This window comes from Corylus avellana, chromosome 1 (assembly GCF_965113065.1).
Source record: "Corylus avellana chromosome 1, dhCorAvel1.hap1.2, whole genome shotgun sequence".
In the NCBI taxonomy this organism is placed as follows: Eukaryota; Viridiplantae; Streptophyta; class Magnoliopsida; order Fagales; family Betulaceae; genus Corylus; species Corylus avellana.
In genome coordinates, this window is record NC_142490.1 from 25,176,377 (window position 1) to 25,200,569 (window position 24,193).

The 24,193-nt window shown below is 36.1% G+C and overlaps 1 protein-coding gene and 1 pseudogene across 2 annotated transcripts; both read left to right on the forward strand.

Annotated features, from left to right (window-relative positions):
- The first annotated feature begins 9,123 nt into the window (after nucleotides 1-9,123).
- On the forward strand, nucleotides 9,124-10,380 carry LOC148588171 (F-box protein CPR1-like; annotated as a pseudogene).
- Nucleotides 10,381-15,699: 5,319 nt separating this feature from the next.
- GHR1 (Leucine-rich receptor-like protein kinase family protein) lies at nucleotides 15,700-21,321 on the forward strand. Of its 2 annotated transcripts, XM_059582967.2 has the most exons (4): nucleotides 15,700-16,123; nucleotides 16,529-17,738; nucleotides 17,877-19,427; nucleotides 20,459-21,321. In XM_059582967.2, exons 2-4 carry the CDS (start codon nucleotides 16,679-16,681, stop codon nucleotides 21,040-21,042), a joined length of 3,195 nt encoding a protein of 1,064 aa, XP_059438950.1. In that variant the 5' UTR covers nucleotides 15,700-16,123; nucleotides 16,529-16,678; the 3' UTR covers nucleotides 21,043-21,321. The 2 variants fall into 2 exon arrangements, with proteins under 2 accessions (XP_059438950.1, XP_059438949.1); XM_059582966.2 differs by having other exon boundaries at nucleotides 15,700-17,738.
- The last annotated feature ends 2,872 nt before the right edge of the window (nucleotides 21,322-24,193 follow it).

A 24,193-nucleotide genomic window follows, 5' to 3' on the forward strand; every position in this document is an offset into this window, starting at 1 on the left:
GGCAAGGTTATAGTAGCACGGAGCATTACAAAAACGGTCGTAGTGGACCCGACAACAGCAGAAGCCATGGCAGCAGTATATGGGGTACTTCTTGGTCAAGAGCTGGGAGCATATGGTCTTATATTTGAAGGGGATGCTAAGTAGATTGTTCAGGCAACAAATTCTCATGATCCATGCAACAGTATTTATGGGCATTAAGTGGAAAGCATCCAAACGGGGTTGACAACACTCAGCAATTCGAGCTTCAACTATATACCTAGAGATGTTAATTCTGCAGCACATGGTTTAGCTAAAGAGCCTATTAAACATGTCATAGACACAACGTGGAGGAATGAAATTCACCTGTGTATCTATGGTATTATACAGAGGGAGGAAGTTCTTCCCCCTCTTTGATTGTATCGTTCTTTTTGTAACTATTTTATGGCATGAGATATCCACTTTTCTGAAGTGAGAGATCCTCTTTATATCACCAGAAAGGTTTCCTCTGCTAACGAAGCAGCATTTTGACTCTTTAGAATATCTACTTTTTTTTTTTTTTGAAAAAATCCATTTTATCCTCATGAAGTTTGACCTCGTTTTAAATTTAAACTCCAATGTTTAAAAATTTGCAATGTACCCCACAAAGTTACAAAATTTTGCAATTCGAGCAATCTGTTAGTCAATTCCATCTTCTCAGACAAAAAGTCAAACATATGAGGATTTTTTTTCTCAATTTTTCCATATTACCCCTAATTAAAAAAAAAATGGCCACCCCTATCTAACCGGATTGCCACCCCCACAACCCTTGGGGGTGGTTCGACCACCCCCATTCACCCCATTGGGGGTGGCCGAAACTACTCCCAAACCCCTTGGGGGCTGCTCAGCCACCCCCATATGGCCAAGTGAGCCACCCCCAAATGGCCAAATTGGAGGTGGCGCTTGCCACTCCTATGGCCCATGGGGGTGGTTCGGCCACCCCCATTTGGTTTCTTGGGGGTGGCTCAATCCGGCCAGATGGCCACCCCCAAATGGCCAAAGAGAGTGGCTACGGCCACCCCCAATTTTTTTTAGGGACAATATGGGAAAATTGGGAGAAAAATCTTTACATACGTGGCATGTGTTTGATTTTTCGTTTGAGAAGACGGAATCGACTAACAGATTGCTCGAATTTCAAAATTTTGTAGCTTTGTGAGGATACATTGTAAATTTTTAAATATTGGGATTCAAATTGAAAATAGAGTCAAACATTGGGAGGTAAAGTGTATTTTTTCCTTTTTTATTTGGATTCTAGATGGAATATCTGCATTTATTACTAAGAGAAATGTTATGCACACTCCCACTCCTATACTTTTGTTCACACACTCTCTGACGTGGTTTATAAATTACTATTGGATTAAAATTCAATAATGATTAATTCTAAATTTAATGATGATTTTAAAAGTCATATCCAATAGTATGAAATGGGAGTGTGTGTAGAATTTTTTTTTTTTTTTTTTGACATGTGTGTGTAGAATTACTATATTACTAATGTTTTAGAGCATTTACATTGGTTTATGTATATTTTTATGCAAAATGGTTAATTAAAACTTACTTTATCTGTTTAGCTAATAAGTTTTAAATGACGTCATAAATCCGATTATCTATTTTTTTTTTATCTATATCATTTAATTTTTTTTATAAGGATTATATTTTTTTTTCTAAATATCCTATTTTTCAACTTTTAAGAAAAAAATAGATGTGGAGAGAAAAATAGTAAAAAAAATTTCTAAGAAAAGAGATATGTCGATTGAGAAATAATATATTAATAAGATGAATGTGTGAACCATAAAATTACTGTTCACAAATGCAAAGAAAAAAAAAATATTTTATATTTGAAATGCATAATCCGATATAAAGAGTTTTTAGTGTTTTACTTTTCTAAAACACTTTGATTTAGAATCGGAATACAAACAAATAATACTTTGCAATTTTTTGGTTTATGTGACGAAGGTTATAATCGGTCCATACGTCCCGGACCGGCCGGTCCGGGACCAATCCACCGAAATATCCGTCTAAATTCAAAATTCCTGGTCCTATAGTCTTTTGTCACTCTTTCAGTCTCTTTATCTCCCGCTCTCGCTCTCACTCTCACTCTCACTCCCGCTCCCGCTCTCGCAGCTCTCGGTGAAATCGATCGATCAGGGGCTCTGATTTGATCTGCTCTCAGACTCAGCCTCTCTCTCTTCTGGGTTTTTGATCTGCTCTCAGCCTCTCTCTCTCTCCTCATGTTTGATCTGCGCTCAGCCTCTCTCTCCGTCTCAGGTATGTTTTTCCGACAACTCCTAGATTTATCTGGGATTTTCTATACTTAGGCTTTTCTTCTTCTTCGAGATTTCTTTTCGCGAAAAAAATTTAGGAATTTTTTGACTTGGATTTAGGGTTTGGATCAAAACCCTAACCTTATGCCCTGTCCGCCGTTAATGGTAAGCGATTGAACTTCAACGTCTTTTTTTTTCGATTTCCTGGGCGATTAATTTCAACAACAGTTTGATCCGACATTGGAAACTCTTGAAAGAAATTCAGATCTGGTGTTTGATTGGAATCCAGCGCAATGAAACCCTAATTTCGAAATTCCGAAAGATATAGGGCTTAGATTTAGAGACTGATTGAATTTTATGCTCTATTTTTAGGGTTTTCAATATTTTTGTGGATTACTAAAATATATCAGTGTCATTGGAATTTCCAGATTTTATCAGATAAAGCATGGAAGGGGATACTTTCACGCTGAGCCCGGATGAGATTACTGTAGCTCACGCTCTGATCCAACTTCGTGGTTTAGACTCTGAATCAGAGTCTGGTCGCTCCTGTTTCGGAGTTAAGTGGGGCGTCCGGAGAAGGAGAACGTGCACTCTGGAATGCAACGCAGATGAGTTTTGCCGCACTTGTTTCAGTGTTAATTGGGGCGTTCGGAGAAAGAGATCAGACCCAATTCCGAAACCTTTCAAAGCTATCCAGGTTTCTTCTTCACCGATTGAATCCCGATACTTTGATTTGAATAAACCCATGCCTAGAGTGAGAAGGTTTAAGATCTGCAGGGCCAAGAATTCTAGTGCTGGTTATGGACCACGATACGTGGTACCGTTATAAGGTTTTGGGTGATCAATGATTCCTCATCTCATTTTTAGGTTTTTGTCTTTGTTTTCCTTTTTGTTTCTTTTGGGTTTTTCTTTTTGATTCTTTTTTCCTTTGAGTTTTTCTTTTTGATTCTTTTTTCTTTGGGTTTTTCTTTTGGGTTTTTGTTTTTGTTTTTATTTCTGTTTCTTTTTCCTTTTTTTTTTGTTCTTTTTTTCTTTTGGGTTTTTTTTTTTTTTTTTTGGTTTTTCTTTTTCTTTTTATTTCTGTTTCTTTTTTTCTTTTGGGTTTTTCTTTTCATTTATTCTTTTTTTTTTTTGGATGATTTACACCCCCAAACAAATGGAGATTTTCATTTTTTTTTTCCTTTACAAAACTGAAATTTTGATTTTTCTTCTAAAATTTTGGCGACATGGCCGAGTGGTAAGGCGGGGGACTTCAAATCCTCTTTCCCCAGTTCAAATCTGGGTGTCGCCTGATTAACAAAAAAATGATTCATTCTCTCCTTTTTAGGCATTTCTGGTTTTTTTTTTTTTTTTTGTTGGCTCTCTGTATATGCATATTTCATTTTGTATTGATTTTGCGCAATTTTTATACTGGGAGTTTGGTTTTTTGATTCTGATATGTACTTCTAAAATTTTGGATTTGGAAGATTGAGAAAACATTGCGTAGAATCGATGCTTCTGGCATATTCTGTATTTTGAGCTGCTGCTGTTTTTGGTAGAAGCATAGTCAAACATTGAAGGAAGGAAGGATTAACAGTTTGAGTCTTGGTATTTCTGCTTTTACCATCCTGATGCATTTTTAATGCATGCTTAGTTCTTTTTAAACTTTTTTTTTTTTTTTTTTTTTTGTCTACAATAGTTTGCCCGCTGTATCTTTGGGGGGGGGGGGGGGGGGGGGGGGAGGAGATGAGCTTAGGCCGCTACTCATACCTGATGGAAATTGTTGCAGAAACATTCTATTCCTAACTGATTACAATCACATACCATGTTGCTTTAAAATGTTGAATCTGTTGCATTCCTTAATATAGTTATATAATTTACATAGTGCATGTTTGGTGGAAATAGACTTCTGGCGTTTGCATTTATTTACATCTTCTATATGATTTGCAGGGTACATCTATGGTGCATGATCCATATAATTATTTTACCATAAAATCCTTAAGAAATTTCTGAATTCATGTATTGTTCGAATGTACTTAAATTAAGTATCTGGTTGTGCTATTTTTACCTAGACTAAAAGCAATCTCTGTAAAAATTTGATTTTGCAACTCCCAACTATTATTGCCAGAATTTCCTAATTTTAGTAGTAAATCAGTAAATGCTAAGAAAAAGCATATGCTTCAGAGGTTCAATACCTCAATTGATTTGTCAAAACTTTTGTGACCCTGCAGATTTTGTCCTGAGCTTCCATTTACTCCTTTAAGTACCTACCATGGGAGATAGTCACTAATCATTTTTGCGGTGGGATATAACCAGATCCATTCATGCAAAACTTTTAATCTTACCTGGATGGCTCTAGTATGTGATTGCAAATAATGAGCCATATAATATAAAACTTGATTGTGTTTTCCTTCCTTATTTTACGTGTTTCCAGCTTGTGCCTTTTCTGCTATACTTGAGATCGTTGTAGACATTACTAACAAGAGCACTTTGGTGTCTAAGATTTCATGCTTCCATCAATTTGTTAGGCTTGCCAATCATATTTTTATTGGTCTTTACTGTGGAGTTTTTTGAACTAGGGGTAGTGAAGTCGATTTTGCATTTTTCCTCAAATTGAAAATTCAACTTAAAACTTCAATTTTCTCTCATTTTCTTTGCAAATTGAAGAAACAATTAACCTCTTGATAGCTATGAGGCCTCATTTGATTAATTAGGCGAAAATCATTGATCTAGGACCACACTGCTGCATTTGAGCAAATATTTAAGCATGCAGATAAGAGAAGTCCATATATAGCATGGTCTTTTGTGTACAGCAGCGACAAATTCATCATTTTTCCATTGTGTATTCTACAATCGGTTCACGCTCGGGTGGTGTATTGTATTGTGGTTGGTTGAATCAGTTGATTCACTCTTTCCTCAGCATTTGTCAATTGGTGGTGTGGGAAAGAGGCATTCGATCAAAGGCAAAGATGTCAATGCAACTCATTATGCAAATTATGAATTCAAGGTTGGGGAGCGGAAATCCAGGGAATGCCTTAATTTATTTATTTCTTCATTATTTTCCATAAGGACAGTAGTGATTAGCTTTCTATTTCTAAATGCTTTAAGTTATTTATTTTTTCATTATTTTCCAGTGTCTCCTTTTCCTCTGCACACACACAGGCTTTACTATCAGAACAAGGGCAAAATGGATATGAGAAGAGAAAAAAGGGATTTCCTGATTCGACAAAAGCAAAAGCGGACTCGCTAAGCATTCATGCACAAACTTATGACTTGATTTTGCATAAGTCCATAACAGTTCAGCAAGATTTTTAGTACTCTGCTCAAGTGGGGGAAAAATTTGTTAACTGTATGGATTGACTAGCTTAAATGGCCAATTATTAATGCATGTAATCAGTGCTTTGCAACTAAGCCAAATCCTAACTGTCATTGTTCATTATCTGTTTGATACATGAATGTGTTACTTGATTGAGATGTTTCCACTACTGCTATTATTTTGCAGATAATAGTTCTATAGGTCTCACTTGGGGTTGCTCTAGATGATATGTAAGAAGAGAGCGCATTTCAAAGTGACTCATAAGCAGCAAAATTGATCGACCAACTGGGATTTCCAAAGGTTTGTTCCTGTCAGACCCTTCCACCTATGTGTCTCTGTGTTTCATTTTCTTGCAGGCAATTCCATAAGAACAATGGTGATTAGCTTTCTATCTCTAAATGCTTTAATTTATTTATTTTTTCATTATTTTCCAGTTTGTCTCCTTTTCCTTTGCACACGTGGATTTGCTTAGTTATCAGAAAGAGGGTAAAATACATTGATTTATCTTGATTTCTCTGTGATATATGCTTCTGATCCTTGACTTGGAGTACCTCACTATAGTTTATTGATGCTCCAAATTCTTGAAGAAACAGAGTGCAGTGATTTCACGTATGGAATATCAACATTACTTAATAGTGTCTGAACTGCCCAATTAATAGTCTGTTGTCCACGTGACTCAATGGACAGTAGTTGATTTCTTAGTACAAAGGGGTTGAGGTTTCCTCTGAATCTGCTTTCCTTAGAAGTACTTATGCTTCAAATGCATGAAATGTTTGTTATTTACCCCTTTCTTTTTATCCTGTACCACAACTCTTGGTCTTTCTTCCTTTTAGATAGTTTTTACTTTTATATATATATATATATATATATATATATATATATATATATATTTTTTTTTTTTTTTCTAGACAAATGGAATGAATAATTGGCCATGACACTATATTTTTTTATTTTTATATTCAGGCACTAAAAACAAATATGGTAGCCATGCAAAAATTAAATGTATGCAATGCATATATTCTCTCATTTACTGCATCATATGCACATTCTATTGCCACCCATCCCCGCAAAGCCACCAGCACCCCCTTAAATAAAATTCTTCTTTTGTTTTTTATTTTTTATTTTTTAACTTTTTCATGGGTCTAAACAATGGTTATTTCCATTTTAGAAGATTGATTCATTGAATCTTGGTTTTGGCTAAAAAAAGAAGAACTCTTTTGCTGCATGAAGAGCGTTCATTATTTTCTTTTAATTCATTCTTTTATTTCTGTTTTTTTTTTTTTTTTTTTTTCTTTCATTTCCTTTACGAAAATGAAAAATTGTTGTTCTTCTAAAATTTTGGCGACATGGCCGAGTGGTAAGGCGGGGACTTCAAATCCTCCTTCCCTAGTTCAAATCTGGGCGTTGCCCGATTAACAAAAAAATGATTCATTCTCTCCTTCTTAGGCCTTTTTTTTTTTTTTTTGGCTCTCTGTATATGCATATTTCATTTTGTATTGAGATTTTGGGCAATTTTTATACTGGGGAGTTTAGGTTTTTGATTTCTGATATGTGCTTCTAAAATTTTGGATTTGGAATTTGATTTCTGATACTTTTTTAAGTTCTTGAGTCTAATAAATTAATCTCAAGTACTTATCAAAAAATAAATAAATTAATCTCAAGTATTTACAGTGCATTATGGGTTCATTAGTTTGAGTTGTATTATGTTTGGTTGTTGAGAAAGATGAGGGAAAGGGAAAAAATGTGGATCTTTTGGGCCGTCTTGTATTTTTAGGGTTTTATTGGTTGTTTTCTACTTTTTGAACCCAAAGGGCCATTTTGATATGGTGATTTTTTACTTCATGTTTTTCCTACGGATCGGGGTCTACTGCCAAGATTGGGAATGGTTTTTATTCTGATTTTGACCATATCCAATACTGAATGCTCATTATGCCTGTACTTACAACAATTTAATGCCTGGGAATTGTGAAGTTTTTTGAATTTCTGATTAGAAAACATTGCGCAGAAATGTAGAACGGATACTTCTAGCATATTTATGTAGCTGGAGCTTAGGCAATATCTCTAAGTCAAAAATGAAGAGAAGAGAAGAATGTGAGGCCAAGATATTTTGACTTTGTAAGGCAGCTTAGGTAGCTACTCATACCTGATGGAAATTGTTGCATAAACTTTCTATTCCCAACTGATTACATTAATGTGATTGTCAACCGTATTGCTTTAAAATGTTGTATCCGGTGCATTTCTTAATATAGTTATATAATTTACAAGGTGCATGTGGGGTGGAAGTAGACTTCTAGCTTTTGCATTTATTTACATCTATATGATTTACATGATCCATGTAATGTATTTTACCGTAAAATACTTATGAAGTTTCTGAATTCATGTATTGTTCTAATGTACTTAAATTAAGTATCTGGTTGTGCTATTTTTACCTAGACTAAAAGCGATCTCTGTAAAAATTTGATTTTGCAACTCCCAACTATTATTGCCAGAATTTCCTAATTTTAGTGGTAAATCTAAATCAGTAAATGCTAAGAAAAAGCATATGCTTCAGAGGTTCAATACCTCAATTGATTTGTCAAAACTTTTGTGACCCTGCAGATTTTGTCCTGAGCTTCCATTTATTCCTTGTTGAAGTACCTACTATGGGAGATAGTCACTATCATTTTTGCGGAGGGATACATTCAGATCCATTCATGCAAAACTTATAATCTTACATGGATGGCTCTAGTATATGATTGCAAATAAAAAGCATATAATATAAAACTTGATTGTGTTTTCCTTCCTTATTTTACATGTTTCCAGCTGTGCTTCCTTATTTTAATGGGATGTCAACATTACTTGGTTTCTGAACTGCCCCCGATTAATAGTGCCTGTTGTCCTCGTGACTCAATGGACAGTAGTTGATTTCTTAGAACAAAGGGGTTGAGGTTCCCTCTGGATCTGCTTTCCTTAGAAGTTCTTGCGCTTCAAATGCATGAAATGTTTGTTCTTTACCCCTTTCTTTTTATTTTGTACTACAACTCTTGCTCTCTCTTTTTTTTTTTTTTTTTTTGGAAATTACACTTTACCCCCAATGTTTCGGGCATTTTGAATTTAACTTCCAATGTTTCAAAAATTGTAATGCGCCCTATCAAAGTTTCAAAAATTTTCGCTGTGACCAATTCATTAACCATTTTTGTTTTCTCTAACGGAAATAAAGGAAAATACAAATTGCCCCTACAATTTTGTTTTTTTTTAAAAAAAAAAAAAAAAATCTCAAAAAATAGAAGGAAAAAAAAAATGAATGGTGTCCAATTCCACATTCTAGCAGGCCTTCTTGGAAAGTGTTGGAGTGGTTCCGGACCTTCTTGACCTTGGGAGGCTGCTCGCAAGGACAAATGCATAAGAGCTTGTCGGAGTGGGCCGGCAAGAGATAGCTCCGATGTTTAAGTTAGAATCCTCATAGAAAAATGATTCATGAAAATACTCTAGTGATTTGAGTTTTTTGATCCTTTTACGTGTGGCGTTGTCACTCTTATTTATTTTATTCTCTTTTCCAGCGAGGTGAGCGGGCCCACCTTCAAGGGTATTGTGATGCAAAATTGACCTCCTTGGCCACCACGACTTGCAAAACCAACCGAAGATGACGACTACACTACTCCCGTAAAAGCTCATAACTGAAATACTTTATCAACTACTCATTAAGCCTCTAGTGCGTTTTCAGTGCATTTTGAAGGCATGGTCTGCTGTAATCAACGACACATTTCATCAAGATGCACCTTAATTGCTCCATTGAGACCAATTGAGAACGTGCGCTCATTGTAGTGACACAGAACAACGTTCCGTCATAGATTTCTACTTGCTAAACTTTTATAACGAGGAATGGTTCAACGAGGCCGTGGAGATCTTTTGGCCATTCTACCATCCAACAAAAGTTCTCACTACAGTTGTAGGTCATTGCAAGGGATTAGTTTGCATCCACAACTATCCCCTTTATTGGTCAATTTGAAAAAGAAACAAAAATCCCAATGAGACTGTTATTTGGAACCCATTAATCAAAAAATGCAAGAAGTTATCCTTTGAGCCGATTGAAAATATTGATGATTATGAATTAGAAGTAGCATTTGGGTACGACTAGGTCAACGACGATTACAAGGTTTTAAGGATTTTGAAGCAACATCAACATCGTCCCTTTCATATTGCAAGTGTCATTGCTGAATTTGGTCATCATGTATATAGTCTTAGAGGAAATTCTTGGAGAAAGGTAGAAGACAAATGGCCATATAAGGATTCATATTTTCATATTTAAGGCACAACTTCCTCGAATGGTTCTTTCCATTGGGTGATTGGTCGAAGGGGGTTGACAAGTACTATTGTTGCATTCGATCTCAGCACCAAGAAATTTCGAGCGCATGCGCTTCCAATTGAAATTAAATTGTTTAGCACATACAAACTCAATACCTGATTGGAGATCTTGGGAGGATGGCTTTATGTTTGGGAGGCTAATTTTGGACAATTTTGTGACTTTTGAGTGATGGAGTGCGGAGCGGTGGCGAGTACTTGGACATGGCTTCATACGTTGCAGCAAGCTCCGCACTAGACTTCTTCCTACTCCAAGCCTTTAGTCCTCTAGAATGACGGCAAAGAGGTTTTGATGAAGGAATACGATGGGAAACTATTTTGGTATGACATAAAAAAGAAGAGAAGAAAGATTGTTAAGATTCAGGAAATGATAAAAAAAAATGCAAGATAGTCACTCTTGTTGTGGGAAGCTTGTTTATCCTTGAAGGGGAGCGTATGCACGTGTTCTTCTATCATCTTTTGGCTTGAGAAATTTTTTGGGCATTTTGATGTTTGTATTCTTGACTATAGCCGATTAATAATGGTATTTCTTGTAAAAATTTTGGGTTTAAGTTGATTGATAACAATTGCTTTGAGTGTTTCAAATTAGAGATTGGCTGAAATTGGGGGTTTATTTGTATGCCTTTGATTTTCATTTGGATGATAGAATGAATTAGAGGGAATATATGGGCTACGGGTTTCTTCGGTTTGAGAATGGGTAGAACGAGTCTCTTTCTTTGAGTAAGGTTGGTGAATAACTTGGAATTATGGAATTATCTAGCAGCTAGAAATGCGTAGAGTGTCTGTGGACAGAAGCTAAACAAATGTAGCAAGATGCACGGTGAGTTTATATCATTCGTAGATGCTATGTGCAATAACTTGGTTAAGGATACTTTTTGAGGCAATGGCGGTGGTTGCACGGAATTTGTAGCTAAGAAGAAATTCTTTGGTCCATGGGGGCTTTTCATCATCCTACCCTACTTGTACGAAAGGCTATCGAGTCCATATAGGAATACAAAAATGCACAAATAAACATGTAAGAGAAGGAAGTCAGAGAAACAATGGTTTGCCATTCCTAGACGGCTCCTTCAGATGGACTTGTATAGGTAAATTGGGATGTTGTGATAGATATACATAATAAGAAGATGGGCATGAGTGATTGTACGTGATTCTATGGGTGTGGTGTTGGCCACTTTGCAATCCTCAAAAGTTAATATTACCGATCCAATTGTTGCTGAATATATTGCTGCTTTAAGGGCAATAGTTTTTGCTAAAGAGATCACGTAGAACAAGGTAGAATTGGAGGGACATATGTTACAGTTGGTGCAAACATTAAGAAATGACGGCAAAAATTGGTGTCGCTATGACTAATTAATTGATAATACCTGTATTGTATTGCAATCTCTTCAAAAGTGGAGGGTATATCAAGTCTAATGCAGTGGCGAAGTCAGGATTTTGGTTCAGAATGGTCAAAAAAAAAAAATTTATAGATGAATTTTTTTCTTTTTTTGAGTTGAACAAAAATTATTAAAGAATATAACTAACGAAATAAATAAACAATTCAATACAATTTAATTATTATTTAAAACTTATAAATGTAACTTACAATTTATTTTGTCATGCGTAGTGCGACAAAATCACGATTAACTAGTTGACAAGGTTCTTTTTGTAGATATGCTATTATGTCCCAAGTTTACTTGACAGTAACTAGTTGACAAAATCATGGTAACTACTAGGGGAAACTTCACTAAGGCCCCCTGAACTTCCGGCCGATTTTACAGACCCCCCCTGAACTTCAAAAACTCTCATTTTGGACCCTTAAACTTCTATTTTCTCTCACTTTGGACCCTTTAAACTTTTTATACCCATTTTACCCTCGACTAAAACTACGCCGTTTTGGACTTAAACAAAACTACGTCGTTTTTACTCCAAAACTACACCGTTTTGAGCTTCAGAACTACATCACCACCCAACCCAAAACGACGTCGTTTTGGTCATTAATATTAAAAAAATAATAATAAATAAAATAAATTAAAAAAAATAATTAAAAAAAAATAAAAAAAAAAAAAAGAAAAAGAAATCGGGGGTGGCTTCAGCCACCCCCTTGGCCAAAATGGGGTGGCCGGACCACCCCATTTTTGGCCAAGGGGGTCGCTCAGCCACCCCTGGCTGGTCTGGGGGTGGCCGGACCACCCCCTTGGCCATGGGGGTGGTCCGACCACCCCCAAAAGGCCGAAAAAAAAAACGCGGGGGGGGGGGGGGGGGGGGGATCGTGGGGGTGGCCGGACCACCCCCAAGGGGCTGGGGGTGGTTTCGGCCACCCCATACGGCCGGTATGGGGTGGCCGAAACCACCCCAGCCCCTTGGGGGTGGTCCGGCCACCCCCAAAGCACCCCGATCCCCTTTTCTTTTTTTTTTTTTTTGGGCCACGGGGGTGGCCGAACCACCCCCTTGGCCATGGGGGTGGTCGAACCACCCCCAGATCGGCCAGGGGGTGGCTCCAGCCACCCCCGATTTCTTTTTCTTTCTTTTTTTTTTTATTTTTATTTTTTTTTTAATTTATTTATTTTGCTTTTCTTTTTTTTTTTTTTTTTTAAAAAAAAAAAAATTAATGCATAAAACGACGTCGTTTTGGGCTGGGTAGGTGTTGTGATTTTAGGACACAAAACGACGTAGTTTTGGGGAAGGGTAAAATGGGTATAAAACATCCAAAACGACGTAGTTTAATGTTAAAAGGGTCCAAAGTGAGAGAAAATAGAAGTTTAAGGGTCCAAAATGAGAGTTTTTGAAGTTCAGGGGGGGTCTGTAAAATCGGCCGGAAGTTCAGGGGGCCTTAGTGAAGTTTCCCCTAACTACTACTAAGAGGGCAATAAGGCATGGGTCCTAGGTTTACCTGATAGGAGTGGGTACACTAAATGGTCATGTCTTAAAAGGGTTCACGATCATAAAAAAAATAAAAATAAAAAGATCTACAATTTGATTAGAGCTCAATAGAATAATTATTGTTGTTCATAATCTCATGTAACAAAAGTTATATATTTCATACAATTAAAATATGTAATAAAAACTATATATATTTATAAATAATTAATTTAGAAGAGCAATCTAAACATAAAAGCTTAATCAAAGTAACGTCTTAGGCTCTAAAAAAAAAAAAAAAAAAAAAAAAAAACTAAAAAAATTTATTTGAATTGTTGAAAACTTAAAGTAAAAAGAAATACTATATAAGAAAAATTTAATCGCAAATTGTTGAATTACTTATAATTATATAAAGAATGACAATTTGAATATTAGCAACTTTTACTGTTTGGCTAATCAAGATTTTAACATATTCCTCAATTGCAGTCGGCAAATGATTCAAATTGACAAATAAAGTCAGCATTCAGCAACATTAGCAAAGGCAAATAAATAAATAAAGAGAAATGCTGGGATAGTTTTAGTAAAACAGTGCCGCGTGTATTAAGCTTAACCCAGTTAAATGGTGCGACCCAGTTAAACGGTGCGTTTCTTTACATTTGTTATACGATAGTTTTAGTAAAGTTAAACGGTGCGTTTTTTAATGAACTAAAAAGACAATTTTTATCCTTCCTCTTCAACCTTCATCAGTTCCTCCGAACCTCTGACCTAATTACAGAACATAACGAAAATGGCATAAGTTGTGAATCTCATTTTTCTTGAATAATACTTGCCTCTTGATAAATGGTTGAGGGTGGGCAACTAAGATATTAGAGAAATTCTAGGGGGTGTTAGGAGAATTTTTGAAAGGTAAGGGGCATTTGACAACTCTCAATCCCTCCCTCCGCCCCTGGTTTGACTGGAGGTGAACGAAAGAGTGCACTCTACGGTATTGAAGCAGTGATTTATATAGAGGAAACTCCTTGCTGTGTTGCGATATTGTAATTTCACAATAGTTTTCAGTAATGAATGAAATGATGAAATGATTTTTTTTTTGTTAATTATATATATATATATATATAAAAACCATTTTCACCATATGTTTTCCGATTATTTTGGTCTTCTACATTTATTTACTTGATAGAAATGCCATATAATGCCATATTTATTTTTAAGTATTTATTTTATACCGTCATTTTTATTTTTATTTTGGTAGGAGTGAGCTTTTTTTTTTTTTTTTCTTTTTCCGACCAATCTAGCTCTGCCCATTCCTTTGCTTATGCTGTGTTACCTCCGTCCGCCCTCCACCGTACTGCGTTGCTTTTCGCCTCCTGGGAATCGATTGTGCTTTGTATCTAATTTTTCAAATATAGATCTAGTTTCCTCAATTGGTTTCACTTAGTCACACCCCAACCCACTATGCTCATTGGCTTCTCAGTTGCCTATTAGCGCAAAACAGTTCCATCTTGTCCACCACGCTTTGGCCAGTGCGCTTCACTTCCTTCGGCCCGACTGTTGTAGCTGTTTGCTGATTTTTTTATTGTTTGCTGTTTTTTTATTGTGTTCTTGAATAAGGTTTTGGTTTCTCCTTACATATACTTTCTTGAGTGATATTTTGAGGTGAATGTTTTTATCCTGGCCTTTGGGTCGAGAAGGATTAGTTTTGATTTGAGGGTTTTACTCCCATGGATGAAAAAATAAAAAGTTGTGAATATGGATTACCTATGTATTAGATTGAGTCTGTCTGAAACAGATCTATTCTATAACTAAAGTTTGGATATGGGTTAAGCGAATGATGAAGTCATAAATATGACTTGATTGTAAGATATTTATATTTATCTCTATGATGTTATAAACTCATAACTTTTCTATGATTTATTAGAGCACTAGTAGCAAACTCTGTATAGTCCATTCCCTTCTCTATATTTAAGGAAAATCTAAAAAAAAAAAGCACAAAATAGCACCCACACCAAAAGCCTAATACATTATTAAATTATAAAAAAACGATTCTCTCTCTCCTCTCTCCTTTATCATTGGTTGCAATAATAAAAAGAAATAGTATTTAATTCATATGAAAAAAAAATAAAAGAATTTATTGTGAAGTGTTTGTTTTTTTATAGGGAATAAAAAACACTATAAAAAAATGGTTTTAAAGCTACTGCTAGTGCTTTTAGAGTTTTATGCTGTTTGATATAAGAGTTTTATGCTTTTTACCTTTTTTTTTCAAGGAATGAATAAGAAAGATTCTTCTAAAAAAACATAAGAGTATTTTACTTAAATAAAATTGTTATTCGACTAAAAAAAATATATTGTTTTAATGTTATAGTTAAAATTACGATTAATATATTATATACAAATTAATTTATCCAAGAATTTAATAAAAATTTCCAAATTAAAGAATAAACAATTAAAAATGCATGATTCATTTTTGGTGACGTAATAATGACAGAAATTACACACTGCCAACCATGGAGACCATTCCTCTATCATTGCGCCTCCCACCTACTTCACCTCCCGTGTCTCAATTTCACATTGGGACTGGGGCCAGTAAACAAATATGCAAGAAAGGAACCCTAGTCAATGGGGCAGCTGTGGGGCCCAATCCTACGAGGCACATTCCACCACAACAGTTCTCTTCCTTCCAGAAAAGTGCAAAATCTTAAACTGGATTTGATATCCTTTGACGTCCACTAGGAAAGTGACGGATTCTTTTTTTTTATTATTATTTTTTTTTGGCGGGTGAATCCCTCCAGTTACACCAAATTACACCCAAAAATGAAAAAAAAAAAAAAAAAACCCTAAAGATTTTCCCGCTTACTGTTTCACTAGCTGACACTAAACCCCCTAAAAAGACTGAGCAAAAGTTAGGTGTTTTTTCCTTTTAATATTCATCCAATGCACAAACAATTTATGGGTTTGTTTGGTTGTCTTCACAATCTCACATGCACCTGTAAAGTGTGAAGAGAGTAGTGGAAAGGGACAAAGGCATTTTTCCTTCAAAGGTTTTTGTTGTTACATAAAAGGGTTTTGTAGTTACTTTCCTTAAAGAAAGATTAGGGCTTTTGTACTGTTTTTAAGAGCTTTTATGCCTCTCATGGCTAAAAAATTCCTGGGTCCCTTGTCTTGAATGCATTCCCTTTGTGTATTTGGTGGAGGCCCATTTCTTGTTTCTTCATGGTTTTTTTTTTTTGCTGCTGTAGTGCATGTGGAAGTTTATAGTATCAGATTGTTCAAAGCCCCGAGGTTTGCAAGGAAGTGACTTTGTTTGTCTCTTCAAAGACTGAATCTTTGGGAAGGAGGGTGGTGAAGCTACATTGTTCATCGACGAAGGGTATTGGTAAGAAAATGCTCTGTTTGCTTTGGTTAGATCTCTGAAAGTGACTCTGTTTTCCTAGCACATTCAGTCATTTAATGCTCTGGGTCAGCTTTGTGTTGTTAATAATTGTTGTTTGCTGAAGCAATAATGTATTTTCTGAGTTTTATCGGAGGAGGAGCAGTCTTTTGAGGCTCTGGTTGTTTGTCTGGAAAAAGTATTGGGTTGGTGAATACATTTGGGGGTTTTGGTTGCTTTGTTTTGTTCTAAGTTCTTGTTTTGCTTGCCGAAGTGGTGATTACTCACATTTTTAGGAGAAAGGTTGTTGCATGCCTCTTGTTTTACTGTAAAAATAGTCTGCGGCTTGGTTGGGTTTGTTTAAATTTGCGGTTTTGTGAGCTTGAAACCCCATTATCTTGACTACATTAGGTTGATTTCTCATAATATGGAGGGAAGGGTTGCTGAGTTGTTGCTGGGTTCTGTTCTGTTTTGAATCTGTGGGTTACAAGCCGGAAAGCTCTTTTGTTTTCTTCACATTGAGCTTTTTCATTACTTTGGTGAAGCCATTGACACAACTATATGAAGCTCATTAAGCTTTTAGTGGCATCCCTATTTTTCCTCTGTGCCTTGGGGCAGCTTCCTTCACAGGACATTTTGGCGCTGCTCGAATTCAAGAAGGGTATCAAGCATGATCCCACCGGTTATGTCCTTAGTTCATGGAATGAGGAGTCTATTGACTTCAATGGCTGCCCTGCTTCTTGGAATGGAATTGTCTGTAACGGTGGAAACGTTGCTGGGGTTGTTCTTGATGACTTGGCTCTCTCTGCTGATGCAGACTTGAGTGTATTTGCAAACCTCACGAAGCTTGTGAAGCTCTCCATGTCAAACAATTCCATAACGGGCAAGATTCCTGACAATGTAGCTGACTTGAGACGCCTTGAGTTTCTGGATTTATCTGATAATCTGTTTTCCTCGTCTTTACCACCGGGGATTGGTAGCTTAGCTAGCCTACAGAACCTCTCATTGGCTGGGAACAATTTCTCCGGCTCAATTCCGGATTCGATATCTGGTCTTGCATCAATCCTGAATTTGGACTTGAGCCGCAACTCCTTTTCTGGTGCACTGCCAACATCATTGACGAAGCTGACTAACGTGGTATCTCTAAATCTCTCTTTTAATGGCTTTACCAAGAGAATCCCTACAGGGTTTGATCTGATTTCTGGTCTCGAGGTGCTTGACTTGCATGGAAACATGCTTGATGGTCAGCTGGACGTGGAATTTTTGTTTCTGTCAAGTGCCACTCATGTAGATTTCAGTGAGAACATGCTAGTTAGTTCGAGTTCACAGTCGCAGAAGTTTTTACCGCGAATATCTGAGTCTATTAAGTATTTGAATCTTAGCCACAACCGGCTCATGGGATCACTGGTGAGTGCAGGTGCTCAGGTCTTTGAAAACTTGAAGGTGTTGGATCTGAGCTACAATCAATTGTCTGGAGAATTGCCTGGATTCAATTTTGTTTATGAGCTTCAAGTCCTCAAGCTCAGCAATAACAGATTCTCAGGGTTCATTCCTAATGGCCTATTGAAAGGAGATTCTTTGGTATTGACTGAACTGGATTTGAGTGCCAACAATCTGTCAGGTACTTGATCGGCTAACTTTGGTTTTTCTGGAAATAGTGGAATTTATATTCATATTATGTTCACTTCAACTGGCGCATGTCTGCACTGCTACTATGTAATGTAAATAATTGTCTCTCACATTCATGTTCATCTTTCAGGGCCCATAAGTATGATTACGTCAACAACTCTGCACATTCTTAATCTCTCCTCGAATGGGCTCACAGGAGAGCTTCCTTTGCTCACTGGAAGCTGTGCTGTACTTGATCTATCGAATAACAAATTTGAAGGAAATTTAAGCAGGATGGTAAAATGGGGGAACATAGCATTCCTTGATCTGAGTCTGAATCATTTGACGGGGGCTATCCCTGAGGTAACCCCACAGTTTTTGCGTTTAAATTATCTCAACCTTTCCCATAATTTGCTTAGTAGCTCTCTGCCAACTGTTATCACTCGGTATCCAAAGCTTAGAGTTCTAGATCTCAGCTCCAACCAGTTAAACGGACATCTTCTTGCTGATCTGTTAACAATGTCTTCTTTACAAGAGCTTCATCTTGAAAATAATTTACTGACTGGTGATGCTAAGTTCACTCTTCCTTCCCCCCCTGGTGAGCGCAATCTTCAGATTATTGATCTTTCTCGTAACCATTTTAGTGGCTATTTTCCTGATCAATTCGGGTCATTGACTGGACTTCAAGTGCTCAATATTGCTGGAAATAACTTTTCTGGTTCTCTGCCAACTTCCATGGCTGACATGAGCTCATTAAGCTCGTTGGATATATCTCAGAACCACTTTACAGGCTCTTTACCGGACAACTTGCCTAACAGCCTTGAAAGCTTTAATGCCTCGTTTAATGATCTTTCGGGGGTTGTCCCTGAAAACCTGAGAAAATTCCCAAGTTCTTCTTTCTTCCCTGGAAATACTAGGTTAAGTTTTCCTAGTGGTCCTTCTGGAGCAACCAATTCTCCAGGTGAAAATCACAAGAGGAAACCAATGAACACTATTGTCAAAGTGATAATTATAGTTGCATGTGTGGTTGCTGTGTTCATTCTTATCCTGCTTGCTATCTTTGTACATTACATCCGTATATCAAGGAGAACTCCACCAGAACGTACTATAAATAAAGACATCCGCAGGCAAGCGCCACCAAACCCCTCTGGCATTGGTGGAACGGATAGTGGTGGTGCTGTGGTTGTTTCAGCGGAGGATCTTGTGGCTTCACGGAAAGGATCATCATCCGAGATAATTAGTCCCGATGAGAAAATGGCAGCTGTAACTGGCTTCTCCCCATCAAAAACTAGCCATTTCTCGTGGTCACCAGAGTCTGGGGATTCGTTCACTGCTGAGCACTTTGCAAGACTAGACGTGAGGTCACCAGATCGATTGGTTGGTGAGCTGCATTTGCTCGATGATACCATCATGTTGACACCTGAGGAGCTGTCCAGGGCCCCAGCTGAAGTTTTAGGACGAAGCAGCCATGGGACTTCTTATAGGGCAACACTGGATAATGGGCTGTTCTTGACTGTGAAGTGGCTGAGAGAAGGGGTAGCAAAACAGAGAAAAGAGTTTGCTAAGGAGGCTAAAAAATTTGCGAACATCAGGCATCCAAATGTGGTGGGTTTGAGAGGGTACTATTGGGGCCCCACACAGCATGAGAAACTCATTCTTTCAGATTATATTTCACCAGGAAGTCTTGCAAGCTTCCTATACGGTAACACTTTTTCATTAACCTTGCTTTGATTATACAGTTGTCATGGAGCATAATTGTTCGATGGACATTAATGCGAAGCAATTTTGACCGCAAATTACGATGAGGATGCTATACTTATCAAAAATAAATGCCCATGCTTCCTTTTAATCTATAAATCTAAGCATAGCTTTTGGCATACACACCAGATCAGTTTGTAGGGGACCTTATATGAGTCCAACTGTCCAACTAAACAGTTCTTTCGTATGGGATTCCATGATCTGGTGAGAGAAATAAAGGTTAAATAATTTCAAAGTTTATCAAGCTTGTGTTATTAATTGACTGGTAGAATGGCATGATTTCAGCATCCTTTGTGCTAAATCTAATTCATGATGTGCAAAACAGCAGTGCTAAAACAGTAATTGGTAGCATCAATACTTACAAGAGCAACTAGATTTGCATACCATGGTTGTTTCATATAAATTACTTTGCCTAACTTAGCTTAATAATTGGCTTTATACTTCTAAAGGGCCTAAAAAATCAATGTTTCCCTTGAGACATTCTTAGCAGCGCCAAATAGGATAAACATTATCAACTTTTCTGGTGAATTGGGAAATTGGGTTATTAAATTCTTGTATAACCAGAGACCAAAACTTTAAAATCAATTATCCATTCAGTCAGCAACTTTGGTCATAGCTTGAAAGGATCATCCTTTTGACACTTCTGTTATTGATTCTTTCTACTGGCATCTATCTTGAGGATCATTCAAGCACTGGTAAACAATTGATTGAGTGTTTGGCATGAATCACTATGGTTAGTCACTTGATTGCACCTTATAGGTGTTACCCAAGATAACTTTAGGATTCAAACAATACAACTCTCTTATGTGGCAGCCCCATGCGCGCCATTCTCTTTACAAGCTTATGCGAAAGTTCTACTTTAACCCAGATGAAAACAAGTTATTCTTTTAATAGAATGTTAGATTTATAATATCTTCTTTTTTTCTTTCACGCTTCAGTGCTTGGTTTTTAATTTCTGATGCATTCCATTTTCAGATCGGCCAGGAAGAAAAGGCCCACCATTAACCTGGGTCCAAAGGCTCAAAATAGCGGTTGACGTTGCACGTGGCCTGAACTATCTCCATTTTGATCGTGCTGTACCACATGGTAACCTTAAAGCAACAAATATTCTGTTAGATGGGCCTGATCCGAATGCTCGTGTTGCTGATTACTGCCTTCACCGCCTTATGACCCAGGCTGGCACCATTGAACAGATTCTTGATGCTGGGGTCTTAGGTTATCGGGCACCAGAGTTGGCTGCTTCAAAGAAACCAATGCCCTCTTTCAAGTCTGATGTTTATGCCTTTGGAGTGATACTGTTGGAACTTTTAACGGGAAGGTGTGCTGGTGATGTTATTGCTGGTGAAGAAAGAGGGGTTGATTTGACCGATTGGGTGCGGTTGAGGGCAGCTGAGGGCCATGGCTCGGAATGTTTTGATCCTGCAGTGATGCTAGAAATGGGGAATCCAGCTACTGAGAAGGGAATGAAGGAGGTCCTTGGAATAGCTTTAAGATGTATAAGATCAATTTCTGAGAGGCCAGGTATCAAGACCATATATGAAGATCTTTCGTCTATATAGTTTAGTGTTGAATCCAATTTGTCTGGGGATTAATATCTTGTTGGCCTCCCTTTCTGAATTCTTGGTTGTGGCATTTTTTGCGTGCTCAGCTAATTATATTACCATTGTTGTAAAATTGGAGCATATTTCAATGGAAAAATTCTAAATGTTGCAATCATGATGAGCCCTGACCTTTGCTTTGTTATTTGGCTTCCCGAATGGCAATGCAATTGAGAATTGGCCTAGGAAATAGTTTCAAAAAAAGTGATCATTGACTGGTGGCCTATTCCCATTTCCCACCATGTGATTTTTGTACAGCCAATTTTGTAACTTCTGGAGACCATCTCCCTTTCAAAAACTATCCTGTTTAACTGAGTGCTCATATGCTTGAAATATTTGTTTGCTTACAATTGTGGTTGTTTACTGGCGGCTGAAAAATCTTACAGGAGGTCCAGTAAGTATAATCCTTGGGGAATGGTACCCTAAAAAATCTATAAGATAAAAGTTTATGGGTGACAATTTGTGTTTGTGTGTCGAATTTAGATTGTACTGATGTATGGATATAAGATTATAGATGTCAATTTTAATCTGACTCATTTAATTAAACATGTTAGACTTCTTAACTATAATCAGTTAATTTCGTGTTGGCTTTGTGTTAGGTTTGCAGGTCGTGTTAAAAATTGTCAACTATTATGTTGTGTGTCAGGTTTGGGCCATATCAAAACATGAGTATAAGATTATATATATCAATTTTAATTCGCTAATTTTGTGTTGAATACGTGTCAGATTCGCAGGTCACATAAAAAATTGCTTGTCCTAATAAAAGTGCGGTAGTACCAAGAAACAGGTAATGCTAATCTAACATCTATCTTTGCCAAATATTAGAAAATGAGCCACATTTAAATGCCAATGGACCTAAAGTGCTTTCTTATAAACACTTGTGATTAATATTCTATTACAAAATTGGTAACAATATTCTATTAAAAGCTTGGTATTATAATTGTTTGTTTAAGATTGTGATTAATATTCTATTACAAAATTTTCAATAACTTACCACTCTAGCTCCCATATGCATTTGTTATTATCAACAATTACTCTATTTCTCAAGGACTTGGTACCTCTAATTTACTTTTTTAGTATTGAGACTTTTTAATTTTATTTTATTTTATTTCCTAATTGAATAAGGAAAAATGATTACAATGGAGGATATTTTCCACTCCCGGAAAGAAAGAGAGATTGAGCAATCCTAAAAACGAAAAATGGGTGGGGTTCTCAACAACATACCCAAAATGAAATACAACAGTTTTAGTATTGAGACTTATGCGGGAAAGGAGTTGGCTCTGAAAACAACTAATTTTAGGAGGGTCTAGAAAAATTAAGTTGTGTTAAAAAAAAAAAAAAGGGCAGAAATTTCCTCTAAACCAGTTTGAAAGAAATATCATCCAAGCCCATTTATTTATTTTTTTTTGACATGTCCTCACATGAGGGGGGGGGGGGGGGGGGCGGGGGAGAGAGATTCGAATTAGTGACCCCCGTTTTATTAGACGTGGTCTTAACCGATTAAGCTACCTCTTGGGGACCCTCCAGCCCATTTAAAATAGTGTCAAATGTCTATAAACATTTAAAAGACACATTAAATTATTAACGTTATTAATAGTAGTTTACTAACTTAGACTAAATTTAATGGAGAAAGATTCTCTTCATTTCAAATAAAATAGAGGGAATCCATTTAGTTACTTTTAGGGGGCATTTTTGTCAAAAAAAAAAAAATGTAAAATGACAAAATTACCCCCTTAAAAATAACTAAATGGATTCTCTCCATTTCATTTGAAATAAAGATGATTTAGGTCCAAATTTAATGTGCCTTTTAAATATTTATAGAAACTTGGTAATATTTTAAGTAGGTTGGAGGATATTTCCTTAAAACTAGTTTGGAGGAAATTTGTGTCCAAAAAAGAAAAAATTGAATCCGATGATTTGCACACAATATCATAAGTAAAATCCTTATGTATTTTAAAATATATGATAAAATTATTTTCTTTCTATCTGCTTAAGTTTTTGAGATAATTATGTAATTTAATATGGTATTAGAGTAAAAGTTAGAAATTCTTCTCTGTCATTCACCATACTTCCCATTTTAATATGATTAAATTAATATTTTCCTATCAGATAAAACAAAATGGAAGTTACCTTTAAATAGATTACAAGCCATAATGTTAAGCTTATTAGGAGATAATAGTTTATTTCAAGTCCAGGGAAAGACATAATACCATATGCAACTGTGTCCCTTTTGTCTCCAGCACAGGAATATTAAAACAAGTCAAGTTGGCTTCTAGAGTCCAATAATCTGTTAAAATGTTAAAATAATTATTGGATCAAAATTTAATAGTTATTTATTTAAAATTTAACGGTAATTTTAAAAGTCACGTCAGTTAAAAAAATGACCCCTAACATTACTTGTCATTGCCGCTCTCTCTTTTTTATTTTTTTAAGGAGGGGGTCACGGGATTTGTTTCATTTCTTTAGCGTCTTAATCAATCTCAACAGAAAAAGTATTTGGTTTATTGCCCAAACTATTTATCTAAAATATTGATTATATAGATTTTAACTTTTACATGTTGAAATTCTTCCGGATGTGTTCAATTTTTTTGTTTTAATATTTTAGGGTAAAGTCCACTTCACACCCCTTCAAACTACCATACCAATGATAATTTACCCCATAAACTATCAATTGTGACAATTTATCCCACAAACTAACAAAACAATGACAATATACCTACAATTTTAACAAAATGACAAAATTACCCTTACTAAAATAAAAACTAAAATACTAAAATATAATTTTTTTTTTCAAAATTTTAAGGGTATTTTTGTCTTATAAAAATTTTATAAGGGTAATTTTGTCATTTTGCTAGCATTAGGGGGTTGCACTGTCATTGTTTTGGTAATTTGAGAGGTAAATTGTCGTAATTGATAATTTGTGAGATAAATTGTCATTGGGATAATAGTTTGAGGGGTGGTAAGTACACTTTATCCAATATTTTACTATAAACAATTTTTTTTTTTTTTTTTTTTTTTTAGCTTTTGTACAAATTCCCACTTTTGTTCTGTTTCAATTTCCTTTTATTTCTCTAATAAAAATGCTTTTCATGCTGATGAATTTCATAAATTT